Source organism: Bos indicus x Bos taurus, chromosome 6 (genome assembly GCF_003369695.1).
Source record: "Bos indicus x Bos taurus breed Angus x Brahman F1 hybrid chromosome 6, Bos_hybrid_MaternalHap_v2.0, whole genome shotgun sequence".
In the NCBI taxonomy this organism is placed as follows: Eukaryota; Metazoa; Chordata; class Mammalia; order Artiodactyla; family Bovidae; genus Bos; species Bos indicus x Bos taurus.
The window spans coordinates 35,990,979-36,013,035 of record NC_040081.1 but is presented as its reverse complement, the minus strand read 5'-3'; the positions used below and the strand labels follow the sequence as shown (position 1 = coordinate 36,013,035).

General features: G+C 37.9%; 1 protein-coding gene across 5 annotated transcripts in view; it reads right to left on the bottom strand.

Moving 5' to 3' along the window:
* Positions 1-22,057, bottom strand: part of FAM13A (family with sequence similarity 13 member A) — a 331,522-nt gene that overhangs the window by 200,502 nt on the left and 108,963 nt on the right. For all 5 annotated transcript variants that reach the window (XM_027544081.1, XM_027544078.1, XM_027544079.1 and 2 more), the window contains exon 5: positions 2,696-2,849. In XM_027544081.1, the coding sequence (XP_027399882.1) occupies positions 2,696-2,849 (154 nt within the window). The remainder of the gene's footprint in view (positions 1-2,695; positions 2,850-22,057) is intronic.

Sequence of the window (22,057 nt, the reverse complement as noted above, 5' to 3'; positions counted from 1 at the left end):
GAATTACACAAACAATTATAGAGACCACCCCTGAACAAAATAGCAATCTACATTCCAACATTCAGAAAAAGTTCTTCACCTAGGTCCAAATGAATCCAAATTTATATTTCTCTGGGCCCCCATTCTCATTTAGCCCACAAGGGACATGAGAACATCATCTAACACTTTGTGTCCTACCCTGGGGCACACAGAGGTGTGTCAGTGGGTATGTTTAGGACTTTTCCTCCTTAAATACCCTTTTCTCTGTCTCAGTACTTTTCATGAGCCTCAGTTTATTCTCAGCTCAGATGTTCCACGTCTCATTCACTTCAGTGTATTTATCACTTGTTCTGTGCCCATTTCTCTTTTTGGCTACATCCTTCTAAAAGCTGAGCTCATGAGAATGAAACCTTGTTTTTCTTTGTTGCTCTTCCATTTTCCAGTATGTTAATGATACCACTCTGAACCTCCCAATCCCTTTTCAATCCAGCTTCTTTTTGGCTTATTTCAAATGTTTCTATGATCTTAGGAATTTTAGAAAAAATCTGCTTTCTAAACAATGTCCAGGTATACATATCTAACCATAGCTAATGTATTCTTTATTGTTATGGATCTTAAAATGGCCCTGGTCCATCCCATTAAACTAGTTTCCATAACTTCCACTACATCTTTATTGGTTATAATTAAGTCCAGAAAACCACACTCCCTTGTTGCTTTATTTACCATATGAGAGATAAGACTATTAGCAAGATCAGCAAAAAAAAAAAAAAAAAAAAACACATTAAATATTCTGTTTTAACAGAATGATGGTTCAACATATAGACATGGAGTTTCCAGTGATGACACTTATCTGCTTCTAGGCCAGATGTGAAACCTGCATTAGGAGAGTAGCAGTCATATTCATCCACCTGAGATACCCGTATTTGGTTCATTCAGTATTACTAGTTTATCTTTCTTGTATGCTCATATTTAAACCGAGCAGCTCAAATATTTCCAAACAGGGCACTCTTCCAAAGATCTCAACAGGAGTTATTTTATTTACACAACATTTAAGCTCCCGTTGGCATATTCTAGTGATTATTGGTATCCCAGCAAGTTTGTCTTGCCAATGGAATCATACTAATTTATTTTCATTCTATTTTAGGTTTACTATATTATCTTATCAGCCATAGTTAAAACATAGGTTGTATTAAAAAGTGTTTATCAGAGATACAGCCGAAACAAAGTCAATCATTTTTTAATAATTTAAAAAGAGACTCTCTAGAAAGCATGATTGGAATTAGAGAAATATATTTAAGGTATATTTTTTCTATTTAAAATTATTTTTCATAGCAAAAGTGATACAAGTTTTTATTTTTTTTAAATATTCTCTTGTGAATCCTTATATTTTCTCAGCTACCATGTTACTTTTATGTTAGGCTACACTTGATATTCTCCAAAGCAGCTCCTTGTATCTGGGCACTGTTCTTCCCTTCCCACAAAATTCAGTTTAAAGCTTGGGGCTGGTGCACTGGGATGACCCAGAGGGATGGTATGGGGAGGGAGGTGCGAGGGGGGTTCAAGATTGGGAACACGTGTACACCCATGGTGGATTTATGTTGACGTATGGCAAAACCAATACAATATTGTAAAGTAAAAAAATAAATAAAAAATAAAAGGCAAAAAAAAAAAAGTTCTCTTTATCAGGTTGGCAAGATTCCCATCAAATGCATTCCTCTCATATATACTCCATTTCTTACAGGGAGTCTGTTGTATTCACACATAAGCCCTCATTAGGAAAAGCTCACTTTGGCCTTCTTTTAGCTGTTTTGGTTCAGTGCCACATGATACCCCTTGTTTTTTTCATTTCTTCTTCAAAGTCATGCCTCAACTGGAAGAAGAGATGAAAATACCCCTTCAGTGCCCAAACCAAGTGCCTCCAGTTTTACTACTGAAGGCCATATGAATCAACAAGAGTATAGTGTGGTCTGTAATGTGCTAAGTCTCAGGATACCTCCTGGGGAACCTCCCCTATCAGTTCCATAAGGATTTACCTCAATATGAATGAGAAAGAAATAATATGCCCTCCCTCTAGTCCCTACCTAAAGCACTTGGCTTGGATGATTATCCTCTGACTCTCAACAGTAAATCTGTAGAGACTTACACGCATTTACCTAATGTGAAAAAGATATGTTATAAATTATCTGCCAACATATAGAAAGATTTAGAGATTATTGTCAAGATTCCTTTATCAGTTTCAAAACTACTCTTGGTACTGGTGATAGTTACCAAGGACCATATATATGGGACTTTCAATCTGAAGTTGAACTTGGAAGTGTGCCAGGCACAAGAGAGACAAAAAGACAGAATAATACTCTCTTCAGGAATCTGCTGCTTACTCAGTAAGCTAGCACTGGTGGACACAGACTTAAGCACGTCTCCCTGCTGAAACACCAGACTTCCATACAAATGTGGTGCACACAACTGACCACAGCACTGGGCTCACGGAAGTGCTTTTGAGATGATTTTACTGGGAAACATCAAACCACAATTATTCTTCAGTCTTGGAAGAATATATATCAGTTTAACAAACAACACAAAGAACAGATTTCATAAAAAGGACTCAACAAACATAGGAATAATCATCTGAAGGTATATTCATAAGGAATTTTTTATGACAGAATGATTACCATTCAAAATTAGCTATACTAAAAATTAAATATCAAAGTTGACTTACTTTTACTATGATAAGCCTTGCCAGGTTTTCACACCTCTGGTTATCATTTTCCATATACTCTACTTCAAACAGGGTATTATAATTTTCTAGTATTTTAGCCATTATCTTGTTGCAGAGATCTTGTTCTTTCACACCTTCAAGCCCAGGTGGCACACTAGAAATAAAGGGAAAAAATTGAGAGCAATGACTTTGTAATAGCACAATGCCAGCACAGCTGACTCATGCTTATACTTTTACATTTCCTGAATGATTGATCAGCCTTCTCAAAAGGACACATGGGATTTTCAATAAGCTCTGTGGTGACACATAGGTATTGTTTGGACAACTGGCAAGTTCCCAAGATCTGAATTAATAGCTTGTGCTGAATAATAAAAGTACATGCTGTTCAGGAAGAAGGTATAGGTTAACATGGGTGCAATCAATAATGCTTTGCCTATGTTAGAAATTGTTACTCATAAAGTATTAACATTTATTTTTTTAAAAAAGCAAAAGCTAGAAAGAATAAGTGTTACGACAAAAAGAATGAGTGTTTTATCATGTTAGAAACACTCAGTTACACAAATAATAGCAATATGATCTTTATTTAAGGATTTCTTAGATAATTCACAAAAGGCACAAAACTTGAAAGGATAAGATACTTCTGGGAAAAATACTGGTAGTTGTTGATTATGCACATGGAAGATGTATTATTACTATTTGCTCTTCTTTGGGGTATGTTAAATTTTTCCATAATTAAAAAAAAGTATACAAATCTGAATGCAGAAGACACTATATACATACATATACATATATATATATATAGAGAGAGAGGAAAGACAAGCTATAGATTGAAAGAAATATCTCTTTAGTAACATGGGTAATGGGTATAGGATTTAGTAATTACACCTAAAGAATTCTTACTAATCAATAAGAAAATGAATAATTATTTTTTTAAAAGATAGAGAAAAGACAAACTGACAAACTCATATAGAAGAAAACACATGGACAGTCAAGAATCTTAAGATACTCAACCTCACTGAGTAACCAGTGAAATACATCAAAAAGCAACAAAGATGTATCAATTAATATCCATCTGTATTAATTTCCTACAGCTGCTGCAACAAAGCTATGACCAACTGGGTGGCTTGAAAAAGAAATTTATTCTGTCATATCTCTGGAGGCCAGAAGAGTAACATCAGTATTACTGGAAAGAAATCATACACTCCACAGAAGCTCAAGAGAGAGAATATGGCTGGCAGCATTACTTGGCTGTGGCCACATCATTTTAATCTTCAATCAAGGCCAACATCTTCAAATTTCTCTTTACTCCACCTTCACATGACCTTCTCCTCTGTGTACATGCCCAATCTCCTACTGGCCCTTATAAGAATACATGAGATTGCATTTGGACTGGGGCTAAGACACTGACTCTCACTGCCCACATAAATAATCCAGGATAATCTCTATCTGAAGATCTCTGAGGTGACAGGTAGTAAAGAATCTGTCTGCCAATGCAGAAAATGCAAGAGATTCTGGTTTGATCCCTGAGTCGGGAAGATTCCCTGGAGGAGGGCATGGCAACCAACTCCAGTATTCTTGCCTGGGAAATTCCATGAACAGAGGATCCTGGTGGGCTACAGTCCATGGAGTTGCAAGAATCAGACATGACTAACTAAGCACACACTACGAAGGTCTCTATCTTAATTATAACTGCAAATTCCCTTTTTTACCCCCAATAAAGTAACATACACAGTTTCCAAGGCTTCTAAACTTGCTCCTTTGGGACATTGTTCAGCCTCCTATACCACCTTTGGGGTACATACCCTAAGGTGACTCCCAATGAATCACATTCTTGTACTCCCCTCAGGTGTAGGCAGTACCTGTGATTTGCCTCTGATCAAGAGAATATGGCAAAAGTCGTATCACGTCACTCCCATGATTATGTTACATTATTTAAGACTCAATCTTAGCAGACTGGAGTGAGGATTCTTCTCTGCTCTTGAAGAAATAAGCTGCACGTTCAGAGAGGGCCTGTGAGAGTGCCACACACCATGGGACTAATGTGGACCTGAGGCCTCTAGCTTACAGCTAGTAAGAAGCTAGGGTACAGCTTGCAAGAAAATGAGTCTGTGAACAACTCTCATGAGCTTGAAAGCAAGTAATTTCCTAAACTCAGTGAAAAGTGAAGTTGCTCAGTTGTGTCAGACTCTTTGTGACCCCATGGACTGTAGCCTACCAGGATCCTCCGTCCATGGGATTTTCCAGGCAAGAGTACTAGAGTGGCTTGCCATTTCATTCTCCAGAGGATCCTCCTGACCAAGGGATCGAACCTGGGTCTCCCACATTGTAGGCAGATGCTTTACCGTCTGAGCCACCAGGGAAGCCACCTAAACTCAAGTCTGCTTATAAAAATGCAGCCCAGCTATTACCTTGATTTCAGCCTTGTGAGACCAAAAGCAGAGGACCGAGCTAGGTTGTGCCTGGACACCTGAGCCATGGAAAGCATGAAATAGCAAATTTTTGTTGTTCTAAGACACCACATTTGTGGTGATTCGTTGTACAACAATTGAAAACTAATACAGAGTTTGATACCTGGAAGTGGGTTGCTGCTATAACAAATATCTAAAATGTGGAATGTCTTTGGAACTGGATAGTGAGAGGAGACTGTAAGAATTTGACTGGCATGACAGAGAAAGCCTAAATGCCTTCAACAGAGTTTTCAATGAAATCTGGACTTTACAGACACTGCTGGGGAGAGTTCAGAAGTGCTAGCCAGACAGTAATAAGGAAGGGGTGAGGTCAAATAATAGGCAATGAAAGAAGCTGCAACACACGCTAGACAAATTTAGGTTGAGAACTGGAGCATGGATTTTAGAACCCATTTGTGTTCTGTTTACTGATGACTGGGGAAAAGATGAACTATGGCCTCCTGGGGCTTCATATGGAAACAAAGGCTAGGTCTTGGTAAATAATGATTTTTAAGTAGAACAAAGAAGGCAGGAACAAATGACTGTTATTAAGGAGGAGAAGTAACCACAGGAAAGATAATAAATTAGTCATAAAGACTACCATTTCTATTTCAAAGGTACAGATCAGAGTTTGAAGCACATTCTTGAGTCGTTTTGTAGGATCCAAATCCCCTCGAGCACTGAGCCACCAGATTAACTGGAGCCTAAGGAATGATGTTGGTGACCTCTGCTGACCCTCATGACCTCATTCAACTAGGTACCTGAAGTTTGTCAACCTAGAGTGATTTTTGCTTCATTTTAATGTTAAAATCCCCACGCCAAGGTCTGGGATTGCTACCATTTTTGAACATGAGACTATGTTTGAGCATGTTGTTGCATTGTGCAAGCCCATCTAGAACTCCACCTATAAACCGAAGGTTACACTCACTCTGTCATGAAAGTGTATGCACTCACAGCTGTAAACATCACTCATCTTCCTGTTTGGGGAGACAGTGTTTTGCGAGCCATCTCCCTGTCTCTTAATTTGTCACAAATAATAAATACTTCTGTTTTGATCAAAAGTACTTGGTGTATTCATTGCCTAAGCACTTCAAGGGATGATGGACTGACCCACTATGTCCAGTAACAGAAGACAATAAGAAACATGCTACTGGAAATTGGAGAAAGGTAGACCCTCACTTGCTGACAGAAAGAAAAGTGCAATTAATTGTATTCTGCAGTTATGTGGGAAGCACATTTTTAAGCAACAAGTTTGTATAGATAGTGCAAGAAATTTCCAAGCAATGCTGTAAAAGTGCCACCTGATTTCTCTTTGCCACTTATGGTAAATCAGAGGCGGGGGGAAGAGGAGGTCAGGGGAAAGGAGGGAAACTGAGGTGAAAACTGCCAAGTAAAAAGAAAATAAGTGAAGTGAAGTGAAGTGAAAGTTGCTCAGTCGTGTCCGACTGTTTGCGACCCCACTGACTATACAGTCCATGAATTCTCCAGGCCAGACTACTAGAGTGGGTAGCCTTTCCCTTCTCCAGGGGATCTTCCCAACTCAGGGATTGAACCCAGGTCTCCCGCATTGCAGGTGGATTCTTCAGCAGCTGAGCCACAAGGGAAACCCAAAAAGAAAATAAAGCTTGATTTAAAAATCAACTCTACAGATGGCAAAGAAAGTTAAAGTGTTAGTCACTCAGTCATGTCCAACTCTTTGTGACTCCATGGACAGTAGCCTACCAGGCTCCTCTGTCCGTGGAATTAATTCTTCAGGCAAGAATATTGAGGTGGGTTGCCATTCCCTTCTCCAGGTTATCTTCCCAATCCAGGGATCAAACCCGGGTCTCCTGCATTGCAGGTAGACTCTTTACCATCTGAGCCACCAAAGAAGCCACACAGATGGCAAAAGACACTGAAATTAAGAGATTCACTGTTCGGAAAGTAAGCTTGATGAAAAAGGCTGAGTGTGTGATGATGAGAACCTTTGCTAAAACCTCAGAAACATGAAAAGTTCAGATTATTCCATTAGACAAAGATGAGTAAGGGTGCGTCTTACCCATCCTTTCAATTAAACCAGAGAGCCTCCAGGAATTTAAAGGCATTGCCTGTCAAGCCATTTTAGCATGAGCCTTAAATAGAGAAAGGGTTATCTTGGAAAGATCTGAGGATACGTCTTTTTTCTAATGGAGTGAATACCAATGAAATTCACAGAAGACCTGTAAGTTTTTGAGAAACCTATTTCTGCAAAAACACTGCCAACTTGGAATGAAAAGGACAAAACGGGTGTAAAATGAAAAGAGGCCATTAGATTTCCAAAATTCAATTGGCAGGAAGCAGGCTGATAAGTTACTCAGCTACAAACATGTGCTGCCTTTCATCAAAAATGAATGATGTCTCAAAAGACAGAACCAAGAGCGTGAAGTTGAAAACCATGGAGAAGTATTCCCAGGCTTTGAAACTTAGTCATTAGATTCCCAATATTGGCTGGGCTGGATATCAGAAATGTCATTAGCCAGTGACTTTTAAAATTTTTAATCTTGAATTTTATCCTGTTTGAACCAGAACATCTATTGTTATTCTCTCGTGTTTGTTCCATCATTATATGTTAAGCATGTTGGGGCAAATAACCTCTCTTCAACTTCATCCTCTCAGGATGCTTTCTCAACCAGAAAGTCACAGCCAGTCTTGAGATGTGCTAGTAGACAATCATCAGTTGTAACAAAATAGAAACTTTTGCACATTTTGTCTCATTCTGAAATTAGGTTCAAGGTATTCGATATGATACACTTACTCTCAATCATTGTATTGCAATATCTTTCTTTAGTCAGATGTAAGGCTAAAGCTTCATTAAGTAACAGGATACATGCCTTCCTTAAGACCTTCTGCAGCAATGATGCAGCAGTCTGTTGGAAAGAGTTTTGGCAATTATAACTTTCTGCCATATGGTTATTTCCATTGATAAAAGCTTATCAATTTTACACTTACCACTCTTTAAATATCCCAGGCAAAAGCAAATGAGAAAAAAATGTTAAGGGGAGGATTCTGGAAAGATAGTGGAGTAGAAAGCACCAGAAATCTGTCTCACTACCTAACCAACAATTACACTAGCAGAATTTGTCTGATGAAATATTTTGAAACCCAAGATATTCTGGAACTGAAGGTTTACAACATCTGGGGAAGGTGCAGACAGTAAACTACAGTTAATTCTGGTCAATTTTAGCTCTTAGCAGAGTAGCCACTCTTCCCCACCCCATTCATGTGGCAGGAAGATAGTCTCATATTCCTTAAGCAGCCTGTATACAGATTGTGGGGGCCAGGATAAGCAAAAAGGATCTTGTCTTCCAAATACTGGGGATCTGTGCTCTGAATGTTGACTGTTGTATCTGAGGTGCAAAAACGTGGGCAGCCATTGCTGCTGCATCTTTCTCCCTTGTTGAAAAGCCCTCCCTCTTAGCTGAAGTGACCTCTAGGAGATTTAAAGGGCTGGCACCCCTTTTTTCTGACACTTAAATTTTTTTTTTCCTTTTTCCACTTTTGGGAATCAGACATTAAAAATCAGGATGTTCAAAAACATCCGTATACATGGGGAAAATCAGAAAATGATGGTGCATGCCCAGGTAAAGGCTCAAAACAGACCTGAAAAGACCTTAAAGTTATACGTAAGGTTGATCTTGGTAAAAAGACAGTCTATAACAATAAAAACAAAAACCAGTCAACAAGAATTTTAGAAACAGCAAACCCTGGGGAAGGAAGAGAATCTGAATTCCAAAGTTACTACATTATTTGATTTAAAGGACCTCTGTTCAACAAAAATATCACAAGGCATACAGAGACAGGAAAATATGGCTCATTCAAGGAAAAAATAAATCAACAGATAATGTGCTAGGAAAAGAATTGATGGAAGATATACTAGATAAACTGGAGAAGGAAATAGCAACCCACTTCAGTACTCTTGCCTGGAAAATTCCATGGACGGAGGAACCTGGTAGGCTATAGTCTATGGGGTCACAAAGAGTCAGACACGACTGAGCGACTTCACCTCATATTAGATAAAGATTGTAAATCAACTGTCTTAAAGAGGATCAAAAAATCAAAGGAAGATGTCGAAAATGTCAAGAAGATAATGTGTGAACAAAATGGAAGTATTGATAAACAGAAAGAAAACCCAAAAAGGAGACCAAAAGAAATTCTAGGGATGAAAAGTACAATAACTGCAATGAGAAATTCACTAAAAGGATTCAAAGGCAGATTTCAGTAGGCAGGAGGAAGAATCAGTGAACATGAGGATAGGACGGTGAAGACTACTGAGTCTGAGGAACACGAAGGAAAAGAAAAGACCTAAGCAAAGCAAACAGAACCTAATGAACCTATGGGACACCAGTAAGTGAGTCAGTATACACAACATAAGAGTCCCAGGAGAAGAAAAGAGAGAAAGTATTTGAAAAATAATGACTGAAAATTCCAAGATGAAAGAAACGAATATGAATGTCTAAGAAGCTCTAAGGACTCAAAGACCTACAGAGACACATTATACTCAAGCTTTGAAAAGGAAAAGACAGAATCTAGAAAGCAATGAGAGAGAAGTGAGTTATCACATACAAGAGATCCTCAATAGATTATCAATAGATTTCTCATCAGAAACTTTGGGGGCCAGAGACTGATATATTCAAAATGCTAAAGAAAGAAACTGTCAACTAGTAAACCTATATGTAGCAAAAATATCCTTCAAAAGTGACAGAGAATTGAAGACATTCCCAGATAAACAAAAGCTAAGAGCGTTAGTGACCAACAAACCTGCCCTGCAAAAAATGCTCAAGGAAATCCCGAACAGTGAAATGAAAGGACACAAGGCAGTAAATAGAGCTATATGGAGAAATGAATATTTCAATAAAGCTAAATACATGGGCACTTTTAAGAGCTTGTGTTAGTGTAACAATGATCTGGAACTACACTTTCTGTTTTCTAATTTAAGAGACTAACACACTCAGAGTACAAAAAAATAGTTTAAAAGCTAGTACTGTAACTTTGGTTTGTAATTGCGAACCTAAGAGACTAGTGATTCAAAAGAATTATCAGTAACCTCAATACCAAAACAAGGACACAAGAAAAGAAAACTATAGGCCAATATCCTTGATTAACATAAATGCAAAAATCTTTAACAAAGTATTTGTAAGCTGAAATTCAACAGTACATTAAAAGGATCACACTATGAGATTTATTCCAGACACTGAAAGATCGTGCAACACCTGCAAATCAATGAGAAACACTGGGCTAACAGAATGAAAGACAAAAATAACAATCATTTCAACAGATGCAGAAAAAGCATTTGACAAAATTCAACATTCATTTATGATAAAAATTCACAATAAAATGGGCACAGAGCAAAGGTACCACAAAATAAGAAAGGCCATATATGACAAGCATGCAGTTAACAACATACTCAATGGGCAAAAGTTGAAAGATTTTTCCTCTAAGATCAGGAACAAGACAAGGATGCCCACTCTCACCACTTTTATTCAACACCGTATTGGAAGTCTTAACCAGAGCAATTAGTCAAGAAAAAGAAAGAAAAGACACTGAAACTGAGGAGAAGTAAAGCTGTCACTCTTTGCAGATGACATGATATCATATGGAGAAAATCCTAAAGACTCCACCAAAACTGGGGCTGTAAAGGAGCAAAGTTTTGTATGTTACTGAAGTAAAGCTGGTATTTATTCAAATTAGAATATTAAAACTTTAGGACAGTAAATGTAATTCCTATGGTAACCACAAGGAAAAGAGCCATAGGATGTTCAAAAAAAGGAAACAAGAAAGGAACTGAAACATTTCAGTAGAAAGAAAAAAAAGACAATAACTTAACACAAAAGGGAATACTAATGCAGGAAATGAACTAAAAAAAAGCTTCCATTTCTAAGATATGTAAGTACTTGGGATATAACATACAACAAAAAGGGCAAGTGTTAGTCACTCTGCCATGTCTGATTCTCTGCGATCCTATGGAGTGTAGCCCTCCAGGCTCCTCAGTCCATGAGATTCTCCAGGCAAGAAAACTGGAGTGGGTTGCCATCTCCTTCTCCAGGGGATCTTCCTGATGCAGGGATTGAACTCAGGTCTTTGGCATTGCAGGCAGATTTTTCACTGTTTGAGCCACAAGGGAAGCCCAATGTACAACATGTTAAATATAATTAATACTGCTGTGTGTTATATGAAAATATTTTAACAGAATAAATCCTAAGAGCTCTTATCTCAAGGAAAAATTATTTTTGTTTTGTATCTATATGACATAATGAATGTTATTAAACTTACTATGGTAATCATAATGTATATAGTATATGGTGGGCTGCCGTCTATGGGGTCGCACAGAGTCGGACACAACTGAAGTGACTTAGCAACTTAGCAATATAAGTCAAACCATTATGCTATATACTTTAAATTTATGCAGCACTATCGAAAAAGCAAGAGAGTTCCAAAAAACATCTATTTCTGCTTTATTGACTATGCCAAACCCTTTGTGTGGATCACAATAAACTTGGAAAATTCTGAAAGAGACGGGAATACCAGATCACCTGATGTGCCTCTTGAGAAACCTATATGCAGGTCAGGAAGCAAAAGTTAGAACTGGACATGGAACAACAGACTGGTTCCAAATAGGAAAAGGAGTACGTCAAGGCTGTATATTATCACCCTGCTTATTTAACTTACATGCAGGGTACAACATGAGAAACGCTGGGCTGGATGAAGCACAAGCTGGAATCAAGATTGCCGGGAGAAGTATCAATAACCTCAGATATGTAGATGACACCATCCTTATGGCAGAAAGTGAAGAGGAACCAAAGCTCAACATTCAGAAAACTAAGATCATGACATCTGGTACCATCACTTCATGGGAAATAGATGGGGAAACAGTGGAAACAGTGTCAGACTTTCTTTTCTTGGGCTCCAAAATCACTGAAGATGGTGACTGCAGCCATGAAATTAAAAGACGCTTACTCCTTGGAAATAAAGTTATGACCAATCTAGATAGCATATTAAGAAGCAGAGACATTACTTTGCCAACAAAGGTCCGTCTAGTCAAGGCTATGGTTTTTCCAGTGGTCATGTATGGATGTGAGAGTTGGACTGTGAAGAAAGCTGAGCGCTAAAGAATTGATGCTTTTGAATTGTGGTGTTGGAGAAGACTCTTGAGAGTCCCTTGGAATGCAAGGAGATCCAACCAGTCCATCCTAAAGGAGATCAGTCCTGGCACTAAAGCTGAAACTCCAGTACTTTGGCCACCTCATGCGAAGAGTTGACTCATTGGAAAAGACTCTGATGCTGGGAGGGATTGGGGGCAGGAGGAGAAGGGGACGACAGAGGATGACATGGCTGGATGGCATCACCGACTAGATGGACATGAGTTTGAGTGAACTCCGGGGATTGGTGATGGACAGGGAGGGCTGGCATGCTGCAGTTCATGGGGTTGCAAAGAGTCGGACGCAACTGAGCGACTGAACTGAACTGAACTGAACTGACATGTCAATTACCAGAGAAGGCAATGGCAACCCACTCCAGTACTCTTGCCTGGAAAATCCAAGGGACAGAGGAGCCTGGTAGGGTGCAGTCCATGGGTTCGCTAAGAGTCAGACACGACTGAGTGACTTCACTTTCACTTTTCACTTTCCTGCATTGGAGAAGGAAATGGCAACCCACTCCAGTGTTCTTGCCTGGAGAATCGCAGGGGCAGGGGAGCCTGGTGAGCTGCTGTCTATGGGGTCACACAGAGTCAGACACAACTGAAGCGACTTAGAAGCAGCAGCAGCATATGTCAACTACATCTCCATAACACTGGAAGGAAAAAGCTATAAGGAGAATAGCAAACAAACACCACAATGACAGAAAGTCCCTCCATATCAGTAATTAAATATAAATGGATTGAATTCTCCAATCAAAAGATAGAGATTGGAGAATGGATAAAAACACATGATCCAACCATATGTTGTCAATTAGAGACTTGAGATCTAAAGACACAAACAGGTTAGAAATAAAAAGGATGGAAAAAGATATCCCATTCATACAGTAATAAGCAAACTATCTGACATAATGGACTTTAAATCAAAAGAGGTTTCAAAATACAAAGAAGGTCATCATAGAGTAATGAACACTTCGGTTCAGCAAGAAGATATAATTACAAATATTTATGTTTCTAATGACAGACAAATGGACAAAACTGAAGGGAGAAATAGATCATTCAATAGAAGCCAGAAAGAGTTCGATGCCCCATGTAGAACCACAGAGAGAATAACCACAGAGAAGTGAGGAACTAGAGGACTCAAAAAACAACAAATAATATAGATCTATTGACATATATAGAATATTCTATCCAACAACAGAATGCCCACTTTTCTCAAGTGTACATGTGACATTTTTTAGGATAGACCACGTGTTAGGCCACAAATTAAGTTCACACACATTTTAAAAGAAATCATACAATGTTCCTTCTCTGACCATAAGGGGTTAAAGTTAGAAATCAGTAACGTAATGAAAATTGGAAAATTCACAAAATTGTGGGATTACACAACACATACTTAATGGATCAAAGAAAAACTGTCAGAGAAAATTAGAAAATACTTAGCGATGAATGAAAACAAACCACAATAAACTGAAACTTACGGGATGCAGCAAAGTAGATAGAGCTAAGGAGGGAGCTTATAACTATAAACAACTATAAACACATTAAAAAACAAAAAAGATCTCAAATCCAAAACCTAACTTTACAATTTAAGGAACTCAGTTCATTTCAGTTGCTCAGTCGTGTCCAACTCTGCGACCCCATGAACCGCAGCACGCCACGTGTCCCTGTCCATCATCAACTCCCAGAGCCTACCCAAACTCATGTTCATTCAGTCGGTGATGCCATCCAACCATCTCATCATTTGTTGTCCCCTTCTCCTCCTGCCCTCAATCTTTCCCAGCATCAGGGTCTTTTCAAATGAGTTAGCTCTTTGCATCAGGTGGCCAAAGTACTGGAGTTTGAGCTTCAACATCAGTCCTTCCAGTGAACACACAGGACTGATTTCCTTTAGGATGGAATGCTTGAATCTTCTTTCAGTTCAAGATTAAAAAAAAAAAAAAATCCAAAGCTAGCAGAAGGAAAGAAATAATAACGCTTACAGCAAAGAAATGAACTAGAGAATAAAAAACAAAAATGAAAATCAATGAAACCAAAAGATGGTTATTTGAAATAATCAATGAAATTAACAAATATTCAGCTAGATGGATTAAGAAAAATAAAAGGAGGCTCAAATGGTTAAAGTCAGAAACGAGAATGGGGATATTAATATCAATTCTACAGAAATAAAAAGGTTGGGTATATTATGAATATTTAAATAGCAACAGACTGAATAACCTAGATGAAATGGACAAATTCTTAAGAACAGAAAACCTATAAATACTAAATCATGAAGAAATAGACAATCTTAATAAACTTAAAACTAGTAAGAAGACAAATCAATAATCAAAATAATCTAACAAAGAAAAGCCCTGAACCTGATGGCTTCACTGATGAATTCTATCAAACATTTAGAGAAAAATTAGTAATATTGTTTTTTCAAGCATTTTTAAAAAATTGAACAGAGAACAGTTTGTAACTCATTGTATGAGGGGAGCATTACAACAATACCGAAGCCAGACAGAGACTACAATAAAACTTCAGACCTCAAAGCAAACAAACATCCCCTGAAACTATAGACCTAAATCCCTTATGAACACTAATGCAAAAATTCTCATCAGATTATTAGGTACAGAAATCATCAGCCTATTAAACGGATTATGTACATGATCAAGTAGGATTCATTCTTGTACGGATGTTTCAACATAGAAAAATTGATCAATGTAGTATGCCACATCAACAGAAGGAAGGGGGAAGAAAGCCACATGATTATCTTAAGTGACGCAGAAAAAGAATTTGACAAAATTCAACACTCTTTCATGACCCACTCAAAAACTAGGAATGGAAGGTAGTTACCTCAACACAATAAAAGCCACATATGAAAAACCCACAGCAAACATCATACTCAGTTTCCTCTAAGATTCCTCTTCAGCTATGCATGATGGAAGGCAGATAAAATGATGACACAAGATACATTTTGCAATAATTATATTCACATTAACAACATGTTAAAGCTACGTATTATATCCACTGGGGCACTTAATAAAAATAAGATTAATATTTACTCTTCAGTAGAACTACTTTGTCACATTATAGCTGAAGTCTGGATCGAAGTTAAAAGCTAACTTTTAAAAAGTTATTTTTTAAAATTAGGTTAGTCATATTTTAACTTTTCCTATTAAATAATATTTAAAGATTATGTGTAATGGCTGATTTTACTTACCTACATGTTCTTAAGGCACTTTGATGAACATCCTGCCAAAAGTCTGCTCTGCTATTTTCTAAATCTTCAGTGTTATGAAAATTTGGATGTGACTGTGAATGTGTCTCATACTCACTCAAGGGTCATGTGCCATGCATGGGACAATGGGACATGGGACAATGGTTGAAGATCATTCTGGTCTAGTTTTAGTCTGAGCGTTCTCAGTGGGGGCTATATTGTCCCCAGTGAGGCACACTGGTTCTTGGGGGATGGGTTAAAAAAACATTTTGTGGCTCAGACAGTAAATGCAATGCAGGAAACCCAGGTTTGACCCCTGGGTCAGGAAGATTTTCTAGAGAAGAGAATGACTACCCACTCCAGTATTCCTGCCTGGAGAATGCCATGGATAGAAGAGCCTGGGTTACAGTCATGGAGTCACAGAGAGTCGGACATGACTGAGCAGCTAACACACAAAAAGCAGAGACATTTTCAGTATACCCATAGATACACAGTATATCTAAGATGTTAAAAATTAATTGTGGAGGGCATGTGATTAGGAAAAAGATTCTAAAAAGACTCCTTATGGGAATGATAATGAAAAAAATATTGAGAAACATTGCTCATTACTGTGAATGTCTGAGGACTTCCCTGGTGGCTCAGATGGTAAAGTATCTGCCTGCAGTGGGCAAGACCTGGGTTTGATACCTGGATTGGGAAGATCCCCTGGAGGAGGGCATGGAAACCCACTTCAGTATTCTTGCCTGGAGAATTCCCACGGACAGAGGAGACTGGCGGGATACAGCCCATGGGATCACAAAGAGTTGGACACGACTGAGTGACTAAGCACAGTACAACACAGACGTAACTGAACAATGTAAAGAAGGGTGGGACTCTTGGAGCAAAGGGCTAGATGGAAGAATCAAAGAAGTGTTTGGGATTCTGAGTTAGAAAATGAAGGTTCAGGTCCTGGGTCCACTATTTATGTAGTGCAGCTTTCAGAAAATCACTTGACTGAACCCTAGTTACTTCATTTTTACAATAGACATGTTGGTAATATTAAATGCTGTAGGGACATTATGAGAACTTTAAAAAGAGATGTGAAAAATGCTTTGCAAACCTATGGGGGTCAGAAAATAATCAGTGGTTACTAGGGGCTTGAGTAAAGGGAAGGGTGGGCTAAAAGGGACATGAGGGAACTGTCTGCAATGAAGGAAATGGTCCATATCTTCATTGTGGGGGTGGTGATATGACTGTATGACTTTGTTGAAACTCAGAACACTATACCAAAATGGATATTTTACACTATATACATTGTATGTCAATAATCCAAAAAAATTTTAGGTGCCTTGCAAACTATAAATAACCATACCAGTGCTTTTTATTATGCAGAGTAAGACTCTAGTTTTCAAAGTAACACTGTTGGTCTACACTGAACTTGCAATTGCCTAAAATTCTTTAGTCTTTTTCGTAGGAATTGCTATTAAACTAGGTTTTTCTAGATCTGATTTGAGAGTCAGAGTTCAAGACTAAAAATTTAAATATCAATCTGCTAAGTCTCCATCCATTTTTTCCACTTATAAGATAGAAAGAAACATCTAACATTTTGGTAGTGGTCTTCAATCTTATTTCTAGACTTGCTAGTCGACAAATTAATTATCCTTCTCGGCTTTGTTTCATTGACAACTTTCATATGCATAAAGTCTTCTACATCTTAATTTAAGTCATTAACAAAAGTTAAGCTTAAGGAGGCAGTGAGTAATGAGATGCTTCATTTGTAAACTCTCTGTGGACTGTTATCGTTTGATTCATGAAAAACCTTAGAATATGATTGTTCACTGAGGGCTGAATGTACCTAATTGTATTATCATCAGATCATATCACCCAATCTTGTCCACATACATTACATGCAAATATTACGTCCTCAACTAATTGTTTTGCAATAAAACATGCTGATATGCTGGGACATTCCCCCTTATTTAGTTTTGTATAAGAAACATTTTTTATTGAAAGCAATCACTGGAGGTCAGGCCTGATAACCATGTATACTGTCCTATTAATGACTACTGTGATTGTACTATGTTCACATGCTTCAAATAAAATATTAGTATAAATGAAGAGCTGAAAGATTGTTTTAAAAGATCACATTCAATAATAAAGCTCCTAATGCTTCTTGGTGTTCTGGTATTCCCATCTCTTTTTCACGGGGTCGCAAAGAGTCGGACACGACTGAGCGACTGATCTGATCTGATCTGAATGCTTCTTGGGAAGATCCCTGGAGAAGGGATTGGCTACCCACTCCAGTATTCTGGCCTGGATAATTCCATGGACTGTATAGTCCATGGGGTCACACAGAGTCAGACACGACCGAGCAACTTTCGCTTTCACTTCACTAATGCTTCTTGGAATTGAAGTGAGGCAATGAAAACAAAAATTTCAAGAACTGTTCTTGTACCTGAACTTCTCCACCCACACCCCACAATGCTTCCCTTCTTAAGAACTAAGATGTTCATCCAGTTGATAAGTTAATCTTTCCTACTTAAAAGCACTAGTTGAATATAAAACTTCCTAAATGAAAATTCTAGACTACTGTATCGACAAGTACACAATCAAGTCTACATAATATTCAATCAATGTTTTAGCAATTATAAAATTTTACATGAACTATTTAGATATTTTAAAATATCCAGATGTTCAACATCCAGTTACCAATCATTAAAGTGAATAAGTAATTTTAAAAAAAAATTTGTACTAGATAACTAGGTACATTTCAATCTATTTTATATACATGCTTTCAACTAAAATAGTGAAAAAGTAATGTTAAAGATAGTTATTATTAAATCTACAATGAAAAAAATCAGATAGGAATTTATATACTTAAACATGAAGATTGGGGTATTGTTATTACCACTTTTAAGAGTTCTCAAAAATTTGCCATGTTATACTAAAACAAAATATCTCCTTAAATATTTTATAGAAAATCTGTTTATAGTGGGGACACAAGGAGAAAACTGAGGTAAAGATAAAGGGGTAGATGCGGTTTTCCAAACCTCTACCAGAATTAAGAGAGACTAAGAGCTGCTGTCTCAAAGACTCTGTCTGAAAGGCTCACAATCAGAAAAGATCTAATGGATTTCGGGTAAAGAGAGGGGTTTAGATTTTAGGGGGGCTCCAATCTAAAATCTGAGGGAAATTTTCCATGACTCTCATTTTTATACAAGGATGTGGCTGATGTTAAAGCAGTAGATTAAGAATGATGGGTTAGTAACTCCATTCAGCTCTTATTAAATTGCTAGCAGAAGCAGTCAGGGTATCTACTACATTTCAGATGATCAGCTTTAGACAGAAGAGCTAAAACACGTCAAGGAACAGGGAGGTAAGTGGGGCCCAGGCACAGTGGTGGTATCCCTCTGCCAGCCCCTCTGCTGTGCTGGAGGCTGGGAAGAGCCCTCGGCTCAGAGTCAGAGCTACTGTGGTCCTGGGCTGCCACTGACATTTCACACTTGTCACCTGGGCACTGAACCACTCTGGAAACCTCCTCACTCTCAAACTGAATTTTGTCCTAATGGTATTTGGATACCTTCCATTTCTGTAATTCTACTTTTCTGAAGAAGTACCCTGGTGATGTGAGGTGAGGTGAGTGTCAATTCCTAATGGCTTTAGAATGCCAGTGATGGAACAGAAGAGCAGGCATGCGTAGGACTTCTACCAACATGAACAAAACATGGGGACTTTGTAGAAACTCAACTTTACAACAAGTTCTCATTTTAGATCAGAAGGGGGGAAACCTCATTTTTCATTTAAAGGATTAACTTTAGTGCCTTACCTAGGAAACTTCTCATTGTTAGCAGAGAATATCACTTTTGGTTCTTGGCTTGCTATTAAATTTTATACTGACCAAAAGTGATCAGGATCAGAATGTTAGTAGTTTGAATACCTCATGTCACTTTTAGTCGTTTTTCATCATTTTCTCCCCTGCTCCTTAGGGTCCTCTGACATAATAACACATTTTCCATCTCAGAGCTTCTACTCATGATATATACACATATATATATATATACACATATATATACATTTTTTTCCTGGAGAGTCTTTCCTCTCCATCTTCACCTAGTAAAATCTACTTATCTTCCAAGTTTTAACTAAGCTGTACCTCTACCCCCATCAAAATTAGCTGCTTCTGCCTTATTTTCAAGGAAGTCGTTTAATCTTCTATTATAGCACTTAAAAGTGTCTGTTTTGTATCTCAATTTGCTATGAATGTATTTCTCTACATTAGACTGTAAGTATTAATATCTTAAGGGTGGGCAGTTACCTAAATCATCTTAAATTTCCAACAGAGGCTACTACTATACATGGCTTCTTACGTACTTCAAGAAGCAGAACTGATCTTTATAGCGCACTTTCAATTTAATTAAAAGTTACTTTCCACTTTCAGTTATAAGGTGAGTAAGGTCCAGGAATCGAATGCATCAGTTAAGGTCAGTCACTCAGTCATCTCTGACTCTTTACGACCCCATAGACTGTAGCATGCCAGATTTCCCAGTCTATCACCAACTCCCAGGGCCTATTCAAACTCATGCCCATCGAGTTGGTGATGTGATCCAACCATCTCATCATCTGTTGTTCCCTTCTCCTCCCACCTTCAATCTTTCCTTCAAGCATCAGGGTCCTTTCTAGTGAGTCATCTCTTTGCATCACGTGACCTACATACTGGAGTTTCAGCTTCAGCATCAGTCCTTTCAATGAATATTCAGGACTGATTTCCTTTAGGATGGACTGGTTGGATCTCCTTGGAGTCCAAGGGACTCTCAAGTGTCTTCTCTAACATCACAGTTCAAAAGCATCAATTCTTTGGTGCTCAGCTTTCTTCATAGTCCTATTCTCAAATCCATACATGACTACTGGAAAAACCATAGCTTTGACTAGACAGACCTTTGTTGGCAAAGTAATGTCTCTGCTTTTTAACATGCTGTTTAGGTTGATCATAGCTTTTGCTTTCAAGGAGCAAGAGTCTTTTAAATTAGTAGTGATTTTGGAGCTCCTCAAAATAAAGTCTTTCACTGTTTACACTGTTTTCCCATCTATTTGCCACAAAGTGATGGGATCAGATGCCATGATCTTAGTTTTCTGAATGTTGACTTTTAAGCCAACTTTTTCATTCTCCTCCTTCACTTTCATCAAGAGGCTCTTTAGTTCTTCTTTGCTTCCTGCCATAAGGGTGGTGTCATCTGCGTATCTGAGATTATTGATATTTCTCCCGGCAATCTTGATTGGGCTTCATCCAGCCTGCATTTCGCATAATCTACTCTGCATATAAGTTAAATAAGCAGAGTGACAATATGCAGCTTTGATGTACTCCTTTCCCAATTTGGAATCAGTCTGTTGTTCCAGTCCAGTTCTAACTGTTGCTTCTTGACCTGCATACAGATTTCTCAAGAGGCAGGTCAGGTGGTCTGGCATTCCCATCTCTTTCAGAATTTTCCACAATTTGTGGTGATCCACACAGTCAACGGCTTTGGCGTAGTCAATAAAGCAAAAGTAGATATTTTTATGGAACTCTCTTGCTTTTTTGATGATCCAGCAGATGTTGGCAACTGATCTCTGGTTCCTCTGTCTTTTCTAAATCCAGCTTGAACATCAGGAAGTTCATGGTTCACATACTGTTGAAGCCTGACTTGGAGAATTTTGAGCATTATTTTGCTAGTGTGTGAGATGAGTGCAATTGTGCAGTAGTTTGAGCATTCTTGGCATTGCCTTTCTTTGGGATTGGAATGAAAACTGACCTTTTCCAGTCCTGTGGCCAGGACTGCTGAGCTTTCCAAATTTGCTGGCATACTGAATGCAGCATTTTCATGGCATTGTCTTTTAGGATTTGAAATAGCTCAAATGGAATTCCATCTAAGGTATATCATGGTGATTATTGTTATAAAATACTATACTATTTACAGTATATTGCTGACAGTAGATCTTAAATGTTTTCATCACAAAAAATGGAATTTTGTGACACGGTAGAGGTGTTAAAGAATGATATGGTGGTAACGATTTTGCAATATTTAAATGTATCAAATCAACACATTGTATATGTTAAATTTACAAATGTTATATGCCAGTACATCTCAATATAACTGAGAAAAATAAAGTGTTAATGGCATCACAAAATTTTCTTCTTTGTGTATATATATACCATATGCTTGTAGTGTGTAGTACATAGTGTAAAGAATACACCCAATGTTCCTGTTAGCATCAGAATAAATAGCATTTAGAACACATTTCATTTCCTATGAGAAGAGTTACTCCTCAAATCAGCAACTCATAGGCAAAAGTAGCCATCTTTGACTTAGATAACACCTGGACTGGAACTGGAATGCTTCCAAAAGAGCTAAAGAAACACTGGCAAGGATTACAGAGAAATAAATACCAAGAAACACATGGTCTTTACCAAGAGTTCATTCTGTAATGTTACTGAAAAGTCAAACTTGCATCCTTCGTTGCTATAGTATCAGGGCATTTTCTGAACCCAGTAGGGATGCACAATATTGATTATCAAAAGAGTAAGAAAACTCAGAGTCTCAAAATCACCTTTA